The sequence below is a fragment of the Cydia strobilella genome, chromosome 1, assembly GCF_947568885.1.
Source record: "Cydia strobilella chromosome 1, ilCydStro3.1, whole genome shotgun sequence".
Classification (NCBI taxonomy): Eukaryota; Metazoa; Arthropoda; class Insecta; order Lepidoptera; family Tortricidae; genus Cydia; species Cydia strobilella.
In genome coordinates, this window is record NC_086041.1 from 24,062,718 (window position 1) to 24,086,116 (window position 23,399).

The 23,399-nt window shown below is 38.7% G+C and overlaps 2 protein-coding genes across 3 annotated transcripts; one reads left to right on the forward strand and one right to left on the reverse strand.

Annotated features, from left to right (window-relative positions):
- Nucleotides 1-2,489: 2,489 nt before the first annotated feature.
- On the forward strand, nucleotides 2,490-9,788 carry LOC134742139 (protein fuzzy homolog). Of its 2 annotated transcripts, XM_063675115.1 has the most exons (8): nucleotides 2,490-2,724; nucleotides 2,939-3,060; nucleotides 4,663-4,936; nucleotides 6,911-7,108; nucleotides 8,087-8,286; nucleotides 8,421-8,596; nucleotides 8,941-9,064; nucleotides 9,646-9,788. In XM_063675115.1, exons 1-8 carry the CDS (start codon nucleotides 2,647-2,649, stop codon nucleotides 9,701-9,703), a joined length of 1,230 nt encoding a protein of 409 aa, XP_063531185.1. In that variant the 5' UTR covers nucleotides 2,490-2,646; the 3' UTR covers nucleotides 9,704-9,788. The 2 variants fall into 2 exon arrangements, with proteins under 2 accessions (XP_063531185.1, XP_063531176.1); XM_063675106.1 differs by lacking the exon at nucleotides 9,646-9,788 and having other exon boundaries at nucleotides 2,498-2,724; nucleotides 8,421-8,605.
- Nucleotides 9,789-9,792: 4 nt separating this feature from the next.
- LOC134742129 (polycomb protein Sfmbt-like) lies at nucleotides 9,793-22,284 on the reverse strand. Its single transcript, XM_063675095.1, has 12 exons — nucleotides 21,945-22,284; nucleotides 21,406-21,623; nucleotides 20,405-20,635; nucleotides 19,382-19,554; nucleotides 18,865-19,003; nucleotides 17,741-18,078; nucleotides 16,856-16,993; nucleotides 16,204-16,405; nucleotides 15,555-15,735; nucleotides 14,262-14,525; nucleotides 14,080-14,222; nucleotides 9,793-12,097 (listed from the first exon to the last, which is right to left on the reverse strand). The coding sequence occupies exons 1-12, from the start codon at nucleotides 22,057-22,059 to the stop codon at nucleotides 11,717-11,719; spliced, it is 2,523 nt and encodes an 840-aa protein (XP_063531165.1). The 5' UTR covers nucleotides 22,060-22,284; the 3' UTR covers nucleotides 9,793-11,716.
- Between the last annotated feature and the right edge of the window lie 1,115 nt (nucleotides 22,285-23,399).

Genomic DNA, 23,399 nt, shown 5'->3' on the forward strand with positions numbered 1-23,399 from the left:
GATGTTGAAAAAAAAATTGTGGACGCTTGATTTCGCCATTACGAAACCTATTGGGGTTATTATTAACTCTAACTATTCTTTTTCAGGTAGTTTTCTGCTGGGAGAGACAAAGAAAGATATATGTTTTCGTCGATTCGTTAGGTTAGATTATTCGGCTTTAGAGACGGATAGTGCAGTTCTATGTCTTAAGCACACGGTCAGGTATTATACAGATATTTGATCGAGTCAATTATGATCTGCTTTGGCAAAAACTAAGTGAGACAGGTATACCGAGGGAGTGTGTGGGACTGTTTATAGGCACTGGTACAGCAATCAGATAAACCAGGTCAGGTGGGCGAGCAGTTTATTCAGTGAGTATAGGCTTGAATGTGGGGTAAGACGTCCTGTCTGTCTGCCACAAGACAGGACGGTATCACCTCACCGAAGCTCTTCAACCTATACATCAACGAGCTGATAGTCGGGCTGAGTGGTATGCATGCTGGGTGCTATGTGGGTTGATGTGGGTGGCACTTGTGTCAACAGCCTAAGTTATGCCGATGACATGGTGCTACTGAGCCCGTCTGTCAGTGCACTGGAGCAGCTGCTTGCCCACTGCGAAACCTACGCCTTGTCCCATGGTAGTCCATGAAGAGTAGTGAGTACAACACCAAAAAGAGTGAAGTGATGATATTTAAGGCGGGTAAAATCAAGCCATACTATGTACCACCTATTTTGTTGAACTCTAGCCCATTGCAAGTTGTTGTGAACAAGATTAAATACCTGGGACACGTTCTCACGAGCGACCTAAGGGATGATTTGGTTGGACTTAGAAAGGGAGCGCAGGGCGTTGGCGGTTTGGAGTAATATGCTTACCCGCAGGTTTGCTCGTTGCTCACATGATGTAAAAATCACACTATTTAAATCATACTGTCAATCCTTGTACACGAGCAGCCTGTGGGTCCGGTACACGAAACGAGCCTACAACGCCTTGCGCGTATACAGTACAACAATTCTTTTAGATGGCTGATTGGCGGTTTGGAGTAATATGCTTACCCGCAGGTTTGCTCGTTGCTCACATGATGTAAAAATCACACTATTTAAATCATACTGTCAATCCTTGTACACGAGCAGCCTGTGGGCCCGGTACACGAAACGAGCCTACAACGCCTTGCGCGTATACAGTACAACAATTCTTTTAGATGGCTGATGGGACTCATGGGACTGCCCAGCAGGTGCTCTGCATCGGGCATGTTTGTGGCAGCTCGCACGGATAGTTTTGAGACTATATTACGTAAAAATTAAGTCTCATTACTAAGTCGTGTGAGATGTAGTCCCAACAGAAAGAAAAATTGCTGATAGGTTTGATGTTTGATTGTCCGATCCTCAAGTACTGGACCGAGCAAATTAAAAGCATAGAGCATGGAGACTATATAAAGGAGCCAAATCTCTATGTATGAAAAGTGTCCATCAAAAAACAGTAATTAGGCGGCGCCACCATACACCGAAATACTACCAAAAACAACCTACGTAATTTGGTCGGGTTATTTGTTGCCTTATATGGTTCATGTTATACTCATGTCCCAGAGCCTAACTAGCGCCACCGGAGAGATTAGGAACTATTATTTAAAGCTGAAAGCGGTCACTTTTGCAACAATGAGGGCTATCGTTTTTTTGCTCACCAGTTGGCGCCTCTATTGATGGTGGTCCAAAAAACTAAAGAACAGCTGTCAGTCATTGAAGTGACAAGTGACATTTGACATTTCGAACTATGGAAAAGACCACCATCTACACTAGCGCCCCTAGCGGCGAATTCATACGCGTTAGCCCTCATTCTGCCATAAGAGATTGGCATCCTTTCTATACCATCCATAGCATAGAGTAACTTATATATATTAAAGGTGTAGCGCAATTTGCGCTCCAGACTACGCTAATCAGCGAAATCGACTCCACACTCGCGTTCGCGGCTTCGCGCCGCGATTCTCGCACGAGTGTGGAGGAACCTTAATATAAGTAGGTACATATTGTATCAAGTATTATATAGTTGGTCAAGCAAATCTTGTCAGTAAATAAGAACACAAAAAACTACACTCATCTCCTTCTTCTGGGCGCCAGCACCAGTGCAAGACAGACTCTCCGTCTACGCCCGAAATGAGACAGTCTCTTTACAAACTACATATAGTTTGTCAAAGGACTGTCTCATTTCAAACATAGACAGAAAGAATCATACTATCTTTGTCTTACACTAGTACTAGCACCCAAAAGAAAAGGATGAGTATAGTTTTTCTGGTTCTTATTTACTGCCAATTTGGTTTGACTAACTATAAATACTAACACTAGATATATTCTTTGCACTAGATTTTGATTTTGCTTGTATTACTAACACTATGGATGCATTTGTTTATTTAGTCGTTTAAGGCAGTATCTTAAATGTTTTGGCCACTATTCATTGATGCTTGTGATGACAGCATGATGACAGACACTGATGACATTGTCACTGTCACTGTGAAGTGTCAATTATTTGTTTTACAGTTTTAAAAGTTTTGAAGTTATTATACTTATTATTCCATGATAAATTAAAACAGAAAACAAGCCTCACATTGTTTTCGAAATGATGAAATTATAATTAATGCTTTTTCGAATTGCAATTATAATTTAATAACTTAAAAAATGTCTGTCTTAGTTATAGCCGTAGCTACAGAAAGTGGCGTACCCATATTTTCGAGAAAACGAGGGAACAGCGAAAATGTAAGTTAGTTATGTAGGTATGTGTACTAGTTTTATTAGCAGTTAGACTTTGTAACTGATTTTAATTTGAGGCTGTATTCTTGATCTGAATACCCATTAATGTGATGGCTTGACTTGCTGACTTTCCCATACTAACATGTTGTAATTATCTATTTTCATAAGTAAAGTCAATGACGAAACCTTTAAATTCATGTTTTTTTATAATTATTTCAAGATACAATTCTCAACAATAGCTTCTCTACATGGAATCAACATGTTCAGCAAATGCCATAACTTATTAATGGTCAACACTCAAGTAGACAATGGAAATATTTTGTGGAAGGAATATAGCAAAAGGTAAGTTTATTAAATATTATCTTAGTATAGTCATTCTTAGTTAACCGTTCCTCTTGCGCGTACAATGCTGCAGAAGCCACCCAGTCTTCCGAGCCCTCAGGACGATTAACGCGTTCTTGACATCAGCTCCTGACTGTGATGTGTTTGCTAACAGATGGGTGAATGTGTGTTGTGAATGTTTGAAATCAGTACTGTGAGATGAATGATAGTGTATTTGTTATTGTTTACAGTATCGTTTAACATAAAATTGTATACATTTTAATTTTAAACCTCTTGTCATAATTTTTTATTGTTTTATTTGTTATTGTATTTATTATTATGTTAATTACTGTACTATTTGCATGTTTTAATTTGCCAGCGCTTTGGTGCAAACTGTAATGCTGTATAATTTGTATATTATAGTAATGTAGTATGTGTAGTGAAATGTGTTAATGATTTCTCAATATCCTCAGGGAGAAGTAGCATTATTGTTGTAGGTGTTTCACTTTAGTTTTAACACTTTCAGTGCCAAGCATATAACTTCCAATACAATGAACACACAACCTATCACATTCTTGAGAGTGAATGTGTTAGACAGAGAGCGCTCCACTCTGTCAATTGGTCAAACGAACTAGTTCGGTCTTTTAGTTCAGCTCGTTTACTTCGGTTGTTGAGAGCCAGGAATGAATAGGAATCGGTTTTTCATTGGATTTTTTTCCAATCTTTGGTAACTGAATACAATTTAACTTGTAAGATATGATGTGTCTATATTAATTAAATATTAAAACACCTTAACACAATAAATAAAATCAAATATGTAGAAAAATGTTTGATTTGACAGGCTTAGGAGTGTCACGTCATTCTTTCATCTCATTCACACCTTGTGTCAGCGATATTGTCAACCGTTTTTTTCCATCCATTTACCGTTTCACTCTGTCAAGTGCCTAATCCCACCACCATCCAATCCAATCTCCAATCCCACTGAACTAAAGGACCTAAAGATCAATTAATGTGTAAAAAGATTTTGTTCCTTTTGGTCCTTCACGGGACTTCATTTTAACAGTTCTTAGTTCATGACCGACTCAAGCCTAAAGTGTGTTGCTAATAGACATGCAAAGCACCAAGGCACTATGGTCATTTATCTTTCAAAACGTATTGGAAAAAACTGTGCACTTAAAATAACATTCACATAATTTCTCGAGGCTGACGATTTGTACTTGGCCTGCTTGCTTGGCTGCTAATTGATCGGCAGATTATTATTTTCGGATTAGCAAAGTACTTAATATTTTTGTTTAATTTAATAATTATGAATCCCCACAAAGTAATGCCTGATTCTATTAATTATTTACCAATGGTCTCTTGTCTGGTCTTTTATTTAAGTATATATCACAAGAGTTTAGATGGTCAAATGATTTGAGAATAATCGGAGGAGGTAAATAATATGGATGCAAACATCAAAGGATGTAAATAAATGGAAAGCTATCGAGGAGGTCTACGTCAAAGGATGAGTTGAAGTTGTGAAACCAAAATAATATATGCTATGTACTGCAAACTTCAATAATAAAGGCTATTTACATTTATATATCTAGATTTAAAATAATTCTCACAATAAATTTCTTACAGTGTCACACTAATTGGAGTTGCAACAGGCGGTTTAGAGTGTGACTTGGAGCTCCTACTCTCCACTGTCCATAATCTAATGATATTCAGCATTGGTAAGAAAGAGCTAGACAGTTTTAAGAACATTGATCAGATAAAGAGAGACTTGCGTCAGTGCTACCCGATTCTAGACTATTTGCTGGAGTCTATAGATCCAGAAGCGGTGCTTAGTCCTCACCCCACATTAGTATTGGATCTGATTCAGAGTATATTGTGCCCTCAAGCTCAGCAACTGCAGGTGAAATTACTTATTTTAGTTATGGCACTGGAGTTTATGGGTACAAGGACTGGGGAAGTCTTCTCAACTTCTTCGACTTATAAGGGTTGCTAAAGGTTTTTTCCTTGAACTTATTTTTATTAATGCTTTGCTTGAACTTTTACGGTCAAGGTAGTCACGATAATATGTCATCACCAGGCATCGTAAACTGCGAGCGAAATCCATTGAAATGACGTATGACCACAGAATAACTAATAGTACTACCGTACAGAAAATTCACTCCTTCACAAAAGCCAGATTTAGGTACAAAATTATACCTACACCCGCCGCCTGCAAGCAAAATTTAAACTTATAACCGCGCACGAACCGTGAATTTTCTTTGCGCGCCGCAGTTTTATGACCGAGCTGCGAGTGTCGGCACGGGGTTGTCACTTGACAAGTTTTTGTACCTATACCTACTGATTTATTATTTTTAAGATAAATATGTAGGAATTACAAACGTTGATTCTGTAAACATAAAATTTTCGTATAATATACTCCAGAATTAAAAAAAAAGGTTTTTTCTGCTTCCTTGTTCTTCCGTTTATTCAGACATCCGTAAACACAACATTATCTTTTATACGGATTAGATCGCGATTTAGGTTTCGAAGCCATTGCGTATTTTAAAATTTGCGCGAGCGGCAGCCCACTGCCATATATACCTAAACTGCGCAGTGACACCCCCCTGGTACGACAACCAGTTACATCCCTAGTACTTCAATGGATTTCGCTCGCAGTTTACGATGCCTGGTCATAACCTTATTCATATACGCACTACAAGCCTCAATTAGCAGAGCTAATAATCGTTTGTCATCTGTCATTTTGACTTATGTTTTTGTAAGAAAGGGATAACACATAAATTGACTAATAATTGAGGCTTACAGTGCATTTATGAATAAGGGGGCGGGACATTTACTGTAGCACTTATTTTCTTTGTTTACTAATTTAAAAACTTCTTTCTTAGAATCTTGCTTAAGTAGTTTGAAAAATGCATGGAATGAAATATCTTGGGGCCCGTTTCTCAAATGGTATATTAATTTTAATTGACCCCCTTTTCCAAACAAAAATAATGGTTTCATGAATGAATTGCTCTTGAATTGTATATCAAGTACCTAGTAAGTTATTGCAACCTGGTGGCGGCTTTCATATACGATCAATTAAGTAATTTAAAAAATAATATTGTCTTCGGTTACCGCGATAGTTACTCATGAAATAAAACTATGAAAACTATAAAAAATAATAATAATAAAAAATAATAATAATAATTATAGTGTATAACTAGCCTTATGAACCGATTTTGCATGTACAACCAGCCTTAAAGTTTGTAGTCTATGATTGTTCATTATTTTAGTATGTGGGTATTTTTGCATTTTGTAATTTTTCCTCAGTCACCCGTTGACCACGAACGCTGTAAAGAGTTCGAAACGTCGGGATGTATTATAAATTCAATATACGCGATATAATCCGTTTTCATAGTTTTATTTCATAATTTAAAAAATGTTTAAATACGAAGTGAACCTTATAACTTTCTACCAAATGCCTAAGTTAAGCGGAGCTAAGTAGGATACGCCGATAAACAAATTTAAACTTATTTCAGCAAGCATTAGACAACTACGCTGTGTACTAATTTAAAAACTTCTTTCTTAGAATCTTGCTTAAGTAGTTTGAAAAATGCATGGAATGAAATGTCTTGGGGCCCGTTTCTCAAATGGTATATTAATTTTAATTGACCCCCTTTTCCAAACAAAAAGAATGGTTTCATGAATGAATTGCTCTTGAATTGTATATCAAGTACCTAGTAAGTTATTGCAACCTGGTGGCGGCTTTCATATACGATCAATTAAGTAATTTAAAAAATGTTTAAATACGAAGTGAACCTTATAACTTTCTACCAAATGCCTAAGTTAAGCGGAGCTAAGTAGGATACGCCGATAAACAAATTTAAACTTATTTCAGCAAGCATTAGACAACTACGCTGTGAGCGTGACTGGTCGCTGGGCCTGCCTCAGCATCCACGGCCACTTGGTAGCTACAAGTTCGGACTTCGGTGAATTGGATCCGCGGGAGGCGAGACTGTTGCTGTTGTTGGCTGCCACCCAAGATGGAGCTCCGTTAAGGGAGACGCCTGTCTACTTGCCGCAAATAAGTCCTAATGCAAGTATAGAACAACTTTTTTTTTAAAGTAACACTAATACTTTACGATTACTGGATCAGGTGATTATAGGCGTAACTAAACACATCATTGAGTTCACTGCTCCGTCTGAAGATCACACGTACAACCGAGACAAAGACTAGTTATATTAAATTATAGCTCACGATACTATTGAGTCCAGTTTCTCAATTGCAAAAAAAGGATATGTGATTCGAAAAAAAATTAACCCAGCGGGGTTGTACCTATTTTGGGGCTGAAGCTGTCTTTTAATGGGGGCAGCCAGAACATGTGTAGGTAGCAGTTTAGTTTGACCAGAGTTATTGATTGATTGTTATAGAGGTAAAGTCTAAAATAAAAACGTGCCTGCTTGTTTAACAATCGAAACAGTTTTTCTATGGATGGTATAGAAAGGATGCCAATCTCTTATGGCAGAATTGTTGCAAAAGTGACCGTTTCAGCTTTAAATAATAGTTCCTAATCTCTCCGGTGGCGCTAGGGCCTACCTAGACCAAAGAGTATTGTAATATATAGGAGACTCTGACATAAACCATAGGGGTATAATAATGTAGACTAAGTACGTAATTTGGTCGGGTTATTTGCTGCCCCTCCCCCATTTCATCTCTACATTGTAGCAGCAAATAACCCGACCAAATTACGTACTTAGGTTGTTTCTGGTATGTTGTCATAGAATGTTAAGCCGTGTTTTTAATTTTGTCGCATTGCGTATGTTCTGTCCCTCACGGTCGCACGGGTGCACATCTATATAAAATACTAGGTGTATAGTCTAGGTACTTCAGTGTATGGTGGCGCCGCCTATTTACTGTTTTTTACGGTCACTTTTTGATACATGAAGATTCATTTCCTTTGCTCATCTCACACAATTGCCTAATAAATCTTTGGTTTGACTCAAGACAAGAAACAATCGCGCGTCGCTTTAATCAGTGCAGGATCACTGGCTTACAGCTGCGCTATTATTCCAGGTGGCATTCAGAGCAGTAACCTGCAAACTGCTAGCAGATGTTTACATACTAGTGGTGTGCGGAGCGACGCCGGCGCTCTCTCAGATCGACGAAATAGTGTTGCAGTGCTGGGAAGGCTTCGCGCAGGTTATCAAGGACGCGAAGGTTGCCCATCCGAGGAATTTTCCGACGAGCATTAATTTCGAACCATGTGTTTTGGGGTAAGTTTACCGTCTTCGTAGGTTGTTAGAAGGTCAAGCCAGAGAGCTCCGAGTTAAGAAGACTAAGAATATTTATATTAATATGTAGCTATTGTGGTGTACAAGCTTATTTTTATTGTTGTTTTTTTTTTCAGAATTCTATTAGTTAACACTAACAATCAAAGATGCGTATTCTCTCGCCACCTTCACGCCACCAATCAGAAGAGCCGAGGTATGCCCGGCGCTCACAAGGTGGACATATTGAGAACTTTTTACGTCACTACGGCTAGGGAGCTGGCCCGCGAGGACAAATCACGAAGTGGGGAAATAGGTAGGTAGGGTTACCTATCCTGCATGTAAAGTTTAACGCAGATGGCGCTGCAATCATTGTATCATGTTTTGCGAATTTAACTTAAATTAACTTATATGTATAATAAACAAACATACTATATAACAAATACCGGAAAGCAGAAACCATAGTCTTATTTATATTTAGCGCCCTCTGCAGTAAGCTATTGGCAGTTATTAACCCTATTGGTTTACACAAGATTTTGATTTGTCGTCGATTGGCAGTGTTGCCTCAAAGGCACTAGCTGTCGATAATTAACGAATTTTTATATGAACCCCTCGGGCGGTAAAGCAATATTTTGAATTTTACAGCGCAAATAGTTACAGATGAATTAGATGGAATGTGCGAGGTTACGTGGGTGTCAGAATATCACAAATGCCACGCCCGGAGATCTGGAAACCTACTCTGTTGCGCGCTCTATTCATCTTTAGTTCCCAGTCACACAATGAGGTAATCTGCAAACTATATTTATACTTAGAGTTTTTGAATGATTCACGGTTAGTTTCACTAGACTTATATTGACCGGGATACCGGGGGACCGTGAACATGATGCATGTAACTGCGTCGAAATATCGGGAGCTCACAAATAATACAAAAGGTAATCACGGTCTATATCCCGGTCAATATAAGTAGTATATTTATACTGTTAATAAAGTTTAGTTAAGTCAAAACTCTTCCAAATTTAACGGCTGTCAAAAATGGCACTGGCGCCATATGTTTTGCAGGAACTGTTAGGTCATTCCTACTAGGTGGGATTTTTATCCCAGTAGTTACTACCAACATTTTATTAGAGTTCAATACTAATAAAAACAGGAAAAAAAATCCCATCTTTTACCAGCAGAAAAATAATTCCCTGCTCTGAATAGACAAACGATTCATAATTAACTCAGGCCAGTAACGCGTTTACGAATAACGCCATAAGTATAGTTATTGACATCATTCTATTGCCAGTGTTAGTTGGATTTTTTTTTAAATAATTTTTCAAGTAATGATCGAAACGATTTATAATGTAAACCTATAACTTGTTTCAGATTAATAACGAACCAAATGATTCAAGATTTTTCTATGAATAAGGAGATTCATTGGTGATCAGTAGGTAATACCTATTTGTAAACCAGCTAAGAGAAAAGCAAACACTATGCCTTGTATTCCGTCCATACAAATAAAAGATCCATATCTATTAAATGCTTTTATTTATAATTAAAATCGTTCAAACCCATTTTTAGTCACACAAAATATAATGCTGGTAAACGACATATAAAATCCATGAATTATTTACATTTAGTAATCACGGCGATTTAAACAAAACTTTGGCAAGAGACGACCAGAAGCTAAGAGTTGAGTATTTAACTTCTTAGATGATATTACGATAAGGCAAAAAAATAAGACCTTAGAGGTCTACACAGCAGAATATATTAAAACTGAATATGAGCAGTATTTGTCTATACTGTCTTATGTAAAAACGATGGAAAGTCATTGGTATAAATGAAAGCGCATATTTGTTAAAGTACCTCATACGATTTTCTGTAATTAGATTAGATTACCTAGATATCGTTACTTTATCAATATGTCAGCTTTGTTTAATGAATACTTATCATCAGTTACTATTGCTCAGTATCAGTTAATTATTGCTCAATACAAGACAAACTCCTGTGGCACTGGGGTGATTCCAATTTAATATTCTTGTACATATAATTCACTGTAATATTGTGTAAATATTTTTGTAGTATGCATTTAGATCTGACATGCAGCTTTAAATGATTTTCGACACACACAAAATATAATACAACATCCCTTGCGTAGATTGGCAGTATTTTGATATGGCAAACATAATCTACATACAAAAATATTACTATAGTACACAATTACTGAGATACGTTCAAATAAAGACACCACCTAAAACAGCCCACTTACCCTAGGAGGTAAGCCTCTACCCCTAAAATAGCAAAGCTAATAAGAATAACACTAAGCACCGTAACTATTATTGCTTCTAAGCAAAATGGGATTTATCACATATTTAAATACACTATTAATAATGTATATATTTGATTAAGTAACTAATTAGACATGCATATTAATGAACTAAAGAGATGACTGTAAATATCCGTATAAGGGGATGTAATTCTGATTTTTTACCATGATTCTGAATGCCGAAATGTAATTTTTCCCGTTCACCGTTAACCCTTTGTAAGGCAGAGGGGATATATTTCCCATCTGATTTTGAACTTTATTTTAAAGCGATAGGGTTCAATTTTGCATAATTCCTGAACCGTTATGCCTTATAAAGGGTCTAACTAGTCTATGAAAGGTAAACCTACTTGTTTGGGCGCCACGGGCACCAACCAACCATATCTCAAGGCAATTGTAAAAACTTTGTGTTAACAATATTTCGGGCGCTAACAAATGGTAGTTTACCATAAAATTCTAGTAGAATACTTATGAGCAAGGACGTCAGCGTGTTAACTGGCGACCGGATCTCAGCTAACTAACAAAAAAACATTGCTATCCCCTTTTCATTACACGTATCAAATAGGTAAAAGTTAAAATAACCGATTTATGTTTAAAATAAATATGGTTTACAAGTATAAAAGTAAAGCGGCCGGTACTGGCAAATTTACTGCTGCTTAAAGCTTATCATTCATTTCGATAATGAATGTTAAAATTCGCCGTAATAACCTCCGGAATATTAACTCTGACATGTAAAGACTACAATAAATATGACGGTATCGCCCGGTCTATAAATAATGCAATAAAACTTGCGACAGCACATTTGATTACATATTAGAATCTACACTGTTCAGCGGCAAACCGTACAGGAGGGATAGTAAAGGCCCGCCTATGGCGTCTCAAACCTCACAGGCCATAATCCCATTTTGCAACTGCCTATGACAATAAAAAACTAAGCGAGGGCCCTATTCAGACTTCTTTGTTATATGAAGGCGAAGTGACATAATATGACAGTCTGCTGTCGTTATAACGCGTCAAATAGGGTCCCATTTCACGACACACTTGTAAAGACACGATTATTTGAAGTGCATCCCGCGAGTGCATTAAAGGCCACAGTTTTCCGTCACCTCCGAATCCTCGGTTCGAAGCCGCGCCTCACTTGAAGTTTAGTCTACACTGAGGTTGTTTAATTTTGCATTTGAGCTGCTGGATGAGGTCGAATATTTTTAGGGAGGGGCCGACCTTCATCTCGAGGAGTTCTATGATCTCGTCTTTGGAGAGCTGGAGGAGCACGGGGCCGGTGACGTTGGTGAAGTTGTCGGTGTAGGGCTGGCAGTCGTTGACGGCGAGGAAGCGGGCCACGTCGGCCGGCGTCCACTTCTCCGGGTCCACGGAGGACAGCTGGTCGCGCGGCACGGCCGCGTCCACGAGCCGCGGGATCAGCTTGTCGCAGGCGGACTGGCTGGACGTGTCGGGCGACACGGGGCCCAACTGCACGCTGGCGCTGGAGTCCTGCGACGCGTCCGTGGGTATGCTCTGCCAAATATTCTAACATTAAAACGTGTATCTCAGTGTAGATTCATTGCGTGCGTCGTTAATTAAAAATAAAATAAAATAAAAATAAAAAATGTTTTTATTGCACAGAACAAATACAATTGTAGTACATAGTAAGTACATATCACAAGTTACAGAAAAGAGTTGGTGCATAACTGAATTGACATTCGGAGGTTCCAGGAGTCCCCGCACTAGGCTAGGCCTGTATCGCGGGAGACCAGATGTACATTTTTATGTCATGCGAGTTAACTAGAATAATATTTTTACAATTGAGGACAAAAATGAGATTCAGGTTTATATACCTGGAATAAGATAAATACAATTTCTGTTATTAGTTATTACATTATTGCTATTAAATTTGTTTCTAGGTTCAACTTTAGTTTCAATTATATTCCAATGATATTTAGTCTAATCTAGCTAGTTTTATATCTATTACAGTTATGTGTTGCACAATTTTATAAAGTTACGGTATTTTAGTCTAATTTAGTTAGTTTTATATCTATTGCAGTTTTGTGTTAAACAATTTTATAAAGTTACAATATTTTAGTCTAATTTAGTTAGTTTTATATCTATTACAGCTTTGTATTAAACCATTTTATAAAGTTACAGTATTTTAGTCTAATTTAGTTAGTTTTGTATTTATTACAGTTTTGTGTTAAACAATTTTCAAAAGTAATGTCTTAGTCTCATCATAATCAAGTGTTGATAACCAGCTAAAAAGTAACCTCTTAGCCACCTGCACAGTGCAACCAATTAATTCGCTCTGGAGCTTTACGGCCGTATTATAAATCGAAGAGCAGAGGACGTCGCCAAATCGTCTCCCAAAAGCCGTGTTAACCCACGGTAACTTAAACACGCGTTTAGCAAGTAATTTCTCGTAATTTTCAGACTTAACGGCTTTTTTGTGAATTGAAAGACAGACTTTATGTATGTAGAGCTGGCGGACTGTAAGTACTTTAGCATCTTGGTAAAGGCTGTTTGTCGGATATCGAAAGGGCTTTTTGAGCATTACCTTCAAGACCGAACGTCGAGCTCTTTCAGCCATTATGATAAACGTCTTGGCGGCACTACCCCATACTGAGATGGCGTATGTGATTAGAGACTGACATATAGATATAGATATATATATATATATTCTTTAAAAGTTTCAAGTCTGCGGAATGTCTAAGTTTCTTAAATATATACATCGTTTTCCTAATTCTGTTAGAGAGGCACTTTATATGGGCTTTGAAATTTAAATTTTAGTCTATAAGTAAGCCGAGATATTTTATAGAGTCGGTACGACATATTACTTCACAGGTACATGATAAGTTACTGACATTATTGCAATTATGAATTTTGATTGAGTCTCTATCATTAGAGGGGCTGGAAGCGGCAGATTTATGAAAACACAGGAATTTAGTCTTTTTACTATTTAAGGTTAGAAGGTTATCTCGGAGCCAGCAGGCGACGTTACTCATACCCTTTTCTGCTGCAGTAAAAACACTCTCCCAAGTATCACCTTTAAAAAGGATCACTGTATCATCGGCGTAGCAGATTATTTCCGCTTGGGAAAGGGGAATGTTGTGAATGTCATTAATGTAGATTAAAAATAATGTGGGCATTCATAGGGGCATTCATTCCACTGATACTCAGAATTAAATTCAGAGTAAAGAATCTCAAATTTGGTCATTTTATAGTCTGGTCTAACAAAACTACGTGCGAGTCACGTCATCCAACCAATGACCACGAACCACCATACCATACCATTGACACGAACGGTTTTACCCGTCGCTTTTCGGTGTAGGAAAACATCATGATGAAACCGGACTAATCCCAATAAGGCCTGGTTTCCCCTTTGGGTTGGAAGGTTAGATAGCACGCGACCGTAAAAACGAGTGTGCCAATTTTTAGAATTTTGCTAAGCTTCTTTAAGTTACAACCGGGAAAACGCAAAGATAATAATGTAATAGTAAAGGTCTCACCATAGACTCTTGATTCGTCTCATCGCTCAACCGCTCATGCGAGGTCTCGGTAGGCGCCTCTTCCACGTCCATCTTATCGTCAGGTCTCGACTCGCCCTCGTCCGCTCTAGCCTCCGAGTCCGGCCTCGACTCCATATCGTCAGGTCTGGATTCCTCATCCGGCCTAGACTCCATATCGTCAGGTCTGGATTCCTCATCAGGTCTCGATTCCTCATCAGGTCTCGATTCCTCGTCAGGTTTCGATTCCTCATCAGGTCTCGCCTCAGTCTCATCTGGCCTCGAGTCCATGTCGTCGGGTCTCGATTCCGTGTCGTCGTGTCTCGACTCCACGTCGGCGGAGATCTCGGACACGCTAGTGGGGGGTGACAAGCTTTTTGCGTCGCCCATGTCGGAATTTTGGGAGCTGTCTTCGGTTATAATTGGCGGTTGTGGCTGGGTTTTCGGTGCTGTAATTTAGAAAAATGTATTTTTTAGGTATTGTATGAATCCAAATGTTTTTGATAGATTTTTTTTAGGTGGTAGTTTTGGAACTTGTAGTATAGTAAGTAACACAAAGACCAAATATCGAAGTTAAGGTATTAAGTCGATTTAAAGAACTAGGCATACTTTTACTCTCAATATATTCGCGTGGCTGTTGTGTTTGAGCGCGTGCCACGCGCTGAGACACAATGGCCACGCGCTCACAGAAAAGAAACAATGGCTTTTGTTTATCACATTAGGGTCTTTGGCGTAAAAATCATTTGAGAAGATTCAAACTAAAGCCTGACCAGTAATATATGTCAAGAGGGCGCTGTTCTTTCTCATGTATAGGGTGACAGTTCAGTATAGTATGAAAAAATTAGTTACAGTGAAATTCCGCAACATGGCGCGTGATCATATATTCCTGGTCAGGCTTTATATACACATTTAACCTTTTCGACGCCGTGTCAAACCCAAAAGCTGTCACCCAGACGCCACGACCACGTCACTGACGTCATCAAAGCACAGAATAAGTAATAGTACTATCATACAGAACGGTCACGCACCGCCCCGCCCCGATTCGAATTACCGCGCCAAGCGACAGCAGATGGACGGCCGTTTGCCGGCCGCTCAGTACTGTTTTTAAGCAACTTACTCACACTATGACGCATGTCGCATGTACAGACGTGCCGTTCACACATAGAAACGCAAGTGATTTCTGATGTATAGCGTGTCCGCCCTGTGACCGAAGTGTCAAAACTGAAATTGAACTTTATGCATATGCACGTAGGTCTATGTTGCTCTGTGGTCAATGACGGATTAATTCGTCTTCGGCGTTGGACCTACGGTGCGTAATAGGTGTCGTAATAGGATTACTGATCTGGCCAGCACACACTTATTCCTTTGAACGCTATGCCTACCGTGTGCGGCGCGTCATCGTGAAACTTATCGCAATGCACGAAGGTATCGCGCGGCACCGCGGCAGTCGAGGTCGGTGACACGGCATGAATACGTACGGTGGTGCCGGCGGCGGCGGCGGGGGTTCCTGGGCGGCGGCTTGCGCGCCTGGCGCGGCGGCGGCTGCACGGGGCCCTCCAGCCGGTGCGCCACGGCGCGGCACCAGCCCACCGGGTACATGTCCGTGCTGTGCGCCCACAGCCACTGGTCGTACTCCGAGCCCCACCCGTCGAAGTGGACCTGACGGGTCAACATCCTATTTTATTGTATAAAATTATATTAAATGGTACAATTTTGAGATGTAAGACTTCAGCTGTCAAGTTAGGAGGCTCGATTTTCTTTTTGTCCGATGACACAAACAATGCTGACCATGTAGGGGAATGAGGGCTATCGTTTTTTTGCTCACCAGTTGGCGCCTCTGTTGATGGTGGTCCAAAAGACTAAAGAACAGCTGTCAGTCATTGAAGTGACAAGTGACATTTGACATTTCGAACTATGGAAAAGACCACCATCTACACTACCGCCGCTAGCGGCGAATTCATACGCGTTAGCCCTCATTGCTGATTCGTGTGGTAAGAGAGCGACAAAGCTGTATCAGTTTAATTCATCATTGAAGCGAACAGACAAGTAGACTAGAAACGAGCTCATTGGGCACATGCTTAGGTCAGCGCCTTAGTCGCGTCAGTTACCACCAGGTGCGACAGTTACCTTGAGCAGGTCGGCGACGACGCGCGCCACGGTGGCCACGCACACGAGCCGCGGGTCCATGAGGTCGGCGCACTCGAGCCGCATGCCGCACACGAAGCCGTGCGACACGAGGTGGCCGCGAGCGGTGAACAGAGCGCGCGTCGCAGCTCGACCGCCGCACGCGCAGAGGTATTCCTCCCAGCTAAACTCTTCTGCCGTGTAACTGTTCACAAATTAACTGTTATGGAAGTTTCGTCCATTTCGGCAAATGGCTTAACATTCACAAGCTGTTTATGCTATAACCATCGCCGACTTCAAAAATTGGGTGTTATAATTTAAGCGTGTAAGTACTTAACTACCTATGTGTAATGATGTGACTTTATAACGCCCGATTTATATGCGATTTTTTGCAAAGATATTTCGATACACCCGCGATGGTACATTGACATTATGTCACCGTAATCTTACTTTGCATCTATTTATTCTGATTATTTGTCCATCTATCTTTTTATTTGTTTATTTCAAAGGTGTGTTTTTTCTTAATGCTGGGATGTGAAGAGTTTCATGTAATGTCTGTACTTATAGAATGATTTAGTTTAAGTGACAATAAGAGGCTGAAGACTCTAAAAGTGTCTTAGTGGCAAACAATAAGATTTCAATGAGTAATACATACCCAGCGGGCGGCACCAGTGGTATATTGTTTGCTAGAGCAAATCCCACAGGGAATATGCAGGGTGATCGTTGATGATAGCAAAACCAGTCCGCACCTGACGCATCAGCTGGGTAGCAGTCTATTCGGATCATCATGTATCTGAGAAAAAACAAGACTTTGTACAGACTTTGTTCACAAACATCTTTAAAAGCCAACAGTCCAAAAATATATTCACACGCCTCTAAGTTATTTACAATAAGGTCGTGTAAAAATATTTTTGGAACATTGGCTTGTAAAGATGTTTTTGATATCGACCTTACTATTACAAACTAATAAAAACTTTAAAACAGGTAATTAAAAATATGTTTCACTATAAAATATGCTAATGGGTGTTGTCATCACAAAATTATCGAGTCATTCAAGGCACGGCCAAAAATTGGCCATCAAAGCAAGATTGCTTTACATAATTACATATGTACAGTTGACGTCAAAGATATGTTTATACTTGCACCTTCTTCCTTCGTAATAAGGCGAAATATGTAAACATATCTTTGACGTCGACTGACCATTACATAGATATGTAAGATCGAAAAATAGCTCACTTATGCATATGGTTCAAATTCGTTGTCTCGTTTTAGGTTCTTTGTCTAAGTTTACAATTTAGTTTATTTATATGCATGCATATGTAACAGTTCAATTTGTTGTCTATGCTGTCTTTGTATGGTAAATAGCAATTAATTTAATTGTTTGAAATATATGTGCTATTTTTAACCAAAAGGGTACTTATTGTCGCTTGTCAGCAAGGCGCTATTTCCATACAGCTTCAATTAGAAATCAACCTTATCAACAAGCGACAATGTGGTACCTTTTGGTTGAAAACGTCACATATATTATTTTTAACCTTACCCTTCATTCAAAATTTGCATAACCGTAGCAGCACATACAGCTGACAGATTCAAAGGATCAATAGCTTCAAGTTTCATCCCTTCCACAAACAGCGGAGGCTCATTTGTAGGGTACTTGTAAAACATATCTGCAGTCATATCATTTGGCAAAAATCGCCCTGTAGCGACTCTCTGACAGTAACTCTGAGGGGCGTCCAGCGGATGGCCGACTCTGAAGGCCCAACCGACTGGATGGATGAGTGGAGAGTCCTCATGACACCAAAAACCATTGTCTTCTGGAGAACTGTCGTAGTATTTCACGTGTAACCTTTTACCTATAATTTCAACTACACTGGCAACCTGAAAATTTATAAATAATTAAATTATTTGAGTTTATTGACAACTTTACTTTTACAAGTCTACTTTTGCTATAATTTTGTGAGTATTGAATTGTTCTAGCTTATATGTATGGTTTCGGAAGCTCACTTACAATTTTGTAATTTACTTTAGTTCTTTGTCATATTTTGTAGATATTGACATTGTTAACCTATTGTGCATTTTGTATGTTACTACAGCAATAGCAAAGAGGATATAATATTATAGAGCGGTACTGTCATAGTAAATTTTGTAACCACAGTAAATTCACTGCCATCTATCGACACACTTTAAAACTAAAAATGAAGATTTATAAAAATACGATAAAATGTATTTAAATATGGATAAATGATTTCTTTTATTTGCATTAATTATTTTTATTATTTTGACCCATGTTCTTTCACTGATATGCGTTAAAATTGTTAAATAACAAACGAAACCGTCAACGCCCTCTATACGAAAGTAGGCCAAAGGTAGTAGCGACATCTGATCGAAAATCAAATTTTCGTGATTTTCGAGGCACGTTTTTTCCTTAGACTGTATCCATCTATTACGGAGTTATATCTATCTTTGGCAATAGATATATAAAATGTTCTGTTGCTGAAGCATACACTTTACCTCTTGAATCACACGGGCGCGATATCCAGTTGGCAATGTGATTCAAAGTTATGTAATCGAGTTAGCTGGCAAATTTCAAACCCTGGGAGTTAAGAGATTAAGCCAACTGCATTTTAGTTTAGAGAGCTTGATTGGATGGTGTTGACTCCTTACCTTAACTTGTGATATCCTATTTTTGTCCACAACTTCCATTATGGAGCCAATACTGAACCGCGACTTAAGACTGTCATTTAGTTTGGTGTAGAAGTTAGCTGGTAATGTACGGGCACCTGTTAACTGCTTTACCAGGAATCTAAAAAAAATGAATACTAATGATTGGCAATACTTGGAATAAAATTATTACAGCCTGAGGTAGCTGTTACCTGTTACCACCATTATCTAGTATTCAAGCATATTAGCTTATTTATCTACTTTACTCGCACTGAATCTATGACTACAAATCTGTTTATTGCGCGTGTAAAAAATCTATAGCTAGTAAGCTATCTGCAGAGCCTCCGTCATAAGATGTATAATTTAATTTGTTCCATATTATTTATATGTTGGGTTTAAGGCAACGTATGGTATTTCCATTTGCTTTTCTTATAGAGTGATCTTCACATAAACAAGCATTTAAAATTTAGGCTTATTTGGAAATTTACACAATAAAATAACATAAACCAATATCACTTACTTCTTCCAATCAGTGTATTTATCTTCTATGCTTCTTGGAGGTATTAGTGGCTTACCCCGAGTCGCACACCATCCAACGGGATGAACTTCTGAACAACATAGGTTCACCCAAAAGTCTTTTGAATCATCACTTCCAAATCCTTCATAACGCAGGAGTCCCATGTACCCTTTGACCTTTAAAATATAATATAATAAAAATAATATCATTTAGCACCTCTCAGGTCCCTACAGTTTACCTATATGTTTTTCATGTTACATGCAAGGTCGAAATATTATGTGGTGGTAAAACTTTAATAGTTTTTAAATCAGTTTTTAAGGAACAAAAAATTTAAATAATTTGTTAGGTAAGTTACCATACTAGATTGGATTAGATGGAAGGAAATCCATACTAATATTATAAATGCGAAAGTCTGTCTGTCTGTGTGTTCCCTCTTCACGCTTAAACCGCTGAACTGATTTAGATGAAATTTGGCATAGAGATAGGTTGAGTCCCTGAGAAGGACATAGGATAGTTTTTATCCCGAAAATCATCCCTTAAGAAAGTAAAAAGCGGGGTGGAATTGAGATAATTAACGAAGTGCCTGCTAATTTGTGTGCATAATATGATCCAATTTAGATAGCTATGAGATTTTCTCCAGGCGTTATTCTTACTAAGTCCACGCAGACGAAGTCGCGGGCAAAAGCTAGTTGTTTATAGTGCAATTTGTAGGATTTCATTCAATAATCATTCAATCATGTTGTATTGAAATCCAACTGTACAAAAGTGGATTAGCAACTCTGATTCTGTGATCTTCTAGAGTCTAATGTTATCTGGAATGAAGTATAGGTAAAATGTTCCTAATACAGTTTGTGGATCTTACTATGTATGAGAGAGCTTGAGCACTAGAAGTACTAGAACCAGCCCCTACATTGTTTTTGTGCTTGTACAGTTTGAGTATTATTTAAACATAACTTCAATTTAAATATTTATATTATTGAGCATAAAATTATGTGTAGATTTCTAATTGTTTCTAATTCAACTTACTTTTAATACAGTAGCAACCCAGAAAAAGTCATTAATTTTTTCTGAATAACTATCACAATCTGTGTTTTTGACTTCCACTTTCATTCCTTCGAAGGTGTTATCCCACATTTCATGCAGGGGAGCATGTTTGAATAGACTGACTGGCGCTGCGAGGAAGTCACAGCCAAAAAGCTCATCTTTCCATTCGTAGCTGTTGGCAACTTGTGCTGCTGGCTGCTTTATAGGACCAGCCTGAAAAACATCATGAAATGGATGAACCAATTCTGATAAAACATTTCTATAAACCACCACTAGAAACCATTTTCAAATATAAAAAAAAACATCTGAATCGGTTGACCTGATTCAGAGCCTATGGTGCCACAGACAGCCACATACACATAGCAGTCAAGCTTATAACAGCCCTCTTTTGATGCGGGTTAAAAATAGTAACACTTGAGTAACTGTAGCAAGGCCTATGGAACTCTCCGCGCGAGCTTGGATTCATGCCTATGAATCTTGTCCCGCTGGTGGTACATAAGCCAAGTTGGTCACGTACGCACATCACCGCACGCTATGGCTAAGAAATGTCTTCTTCACGAACAATTAACACAGCTTGTAGTGTGGATGGATGCAGAAACAACAAAACAAATAAAAAATATAGTGGTTTTCCTCTTTTGACAGATGAGGAAACAGATAAGTATCTGTGTGCTATTGCACAAATAAACTCAATGTTAGTGATTCTGCGTAGGTAGTGGTCCTGAGTTTGAGTCCTGGTAAGGTACTTGTGTCATGAGCATGGATGGAGCACTATTTCCCCTAATGAGATACTGTAACTTTATTTATAACAATTGTATATTGATGAATACCATGGTTGCAATAAAGTATAAAATAAATAAATAAAAAAATGATTTGATTCCTACCTGTGTCAGTCAGTGTGATACTGAACTTTTATATGGTTTATACACCACAGATAGTAAAATAATGAACATAAAGACAAATTAAGATACAAGTAAAATATGTACCTGGATGTCATTAAGTGTAGCATGCCACTGCTGTAGCTGGGGCAGAGGCTCCAGGGGGATGAGCCCCGCCATGTGCTCGGCACCCTCCATGAGTTTAAATCTCCAGCTACAATGCTTCCGTCTGGTCCTACTTGCGTGGCATCGCAGGGAACAGAACTTGTTGTTGCGCGGATAAAAGTGTCTGCGACGCCCTATGCGACCACATAACTCACATATTGCTAAAAATGGATATCTAGTTTTATAGGCAGCTTGAGACTTAAATTTATCTTAATGACTACCTACTACTTTACTGTACGGCTTGAAAAAAAAATTATACAATACACAAGTGATTAAAACAAGATGTGGTGAAACTAAATACATAAACTGCTAAATCAAAAAGTAACTTAATAATAATTGTAATCTTTATTACAATTTGAATCAATGTTAACAAGTAATTTCTACTTCTGAGCATAAGAGCGTATATAATAATATAAACTACTAAAGCTGTATAAAAAAATACGTTGCATTTTGGCAAGCTGGAAAGTGGAAACTTAACTTACCGAAGCTATCTTTATCTAAAGGAACTATAGAAAGATCATCAACGATTTCGTCCTCGTCTACGATATCGGCTCTACTAGTCGCATTCAATTCGCTGCCGGCATTATAATAAGCCATATTACTTCGACGGCCGTATGGAAAACAGCTAACACTCCAGTTGTAAACACTGATACAATAGTCATGACTTAAAATTACCGGATCACTGTAGATAATAATTATTTCTAGACTTCAATATACAAGATAGATACAATCCTATACGCGCTTTTAGTTATCAAAGCACCTCTAAGCGAAAACTTTATCTTTGTGTAACGATAGAAAAGATTATTTAATAAACAGCAGGCAATCTTCCATCTTTCATTTTAACTCATTCGCTCAACATTCGCTCATTGTATTAACTTGAAGTTCGTTCAATTCACTTTTTTAAAGTAAAGTTGACAACACACGTCCGCACCGAACCGCGGTCTTGGTGCGGTCAAAATATCTCTTTCTCGCTCTCACTTATATCTCTGTCCTTAAAAGCCATAACAGCATAGATGGTAAGATCCTATAGAAGTGCTATACGCGAGATACGCGTGCGCCCACGAGGGACAGAACATACGCAATGCGACAAAATTAAAAATTCCTGACTACATAAAAAAAACAACCTACGTAATTTGGCCGGTTTATTTGTTGTCCACCAAACCATCCTAAATTTACGGTGGGGAATAAAAAAAATGTAAGACTGACAAGGACAAACAATAATAACGCTTTCTCTGCTACTCCTACTGAAAGTTCCGTAAGTGCATCTCGTTCGGTCTCTGTACCTCTATGACGGTGGGGATTAAAAAAAATGTGAGACTGTGACAAGGACAAACAATAATAGCGCTTTTTCTGCTACTCCTATTGAAAGATACATAAGACTATCCCGTTCTATCAGTTACCCCTACCACTCATGCCTAATCCATACTAAAGGGTGTATGTAACACACCGTCGTACCGCACCAAGGTCATTGTGCGACGCCCCCATAAGTAAGAGCGAGAAAGAAATATCGCTTTCTCGCTCTTACTTATGGGGGCGTCGCACAATGACCTTGGTGCGGTGCGATGGTGTGCGAACTTGCGCGGCGTGTAAGGGTGGTATGCCACATGTCCAATTTTTTACTCCAATGTGTATTTGCGTCTCACATTATGCTTAGTGAGGGAGTGAGACGCAATGCACATTGGTCCAAGATATTGGTCCAATCCAATACCATCCTAAGGTGGTCGCCGTACCGTACGTGCGTTAAGGACGCAGCTATAAGTTAGAGCGAGAAAGAGGTATTTTGACCGCATCACAGTTGCGGTTCGGTGAGGTAGTCAGTTACGACTTTAACTCACATACGGTGGACCACCTACACACTAGGAGGATATGTCGTGTCTATTCTGTCGAAAATAGTCGGCCAATGGTCATACACAATGTATGTACTGACGTTTATCTGA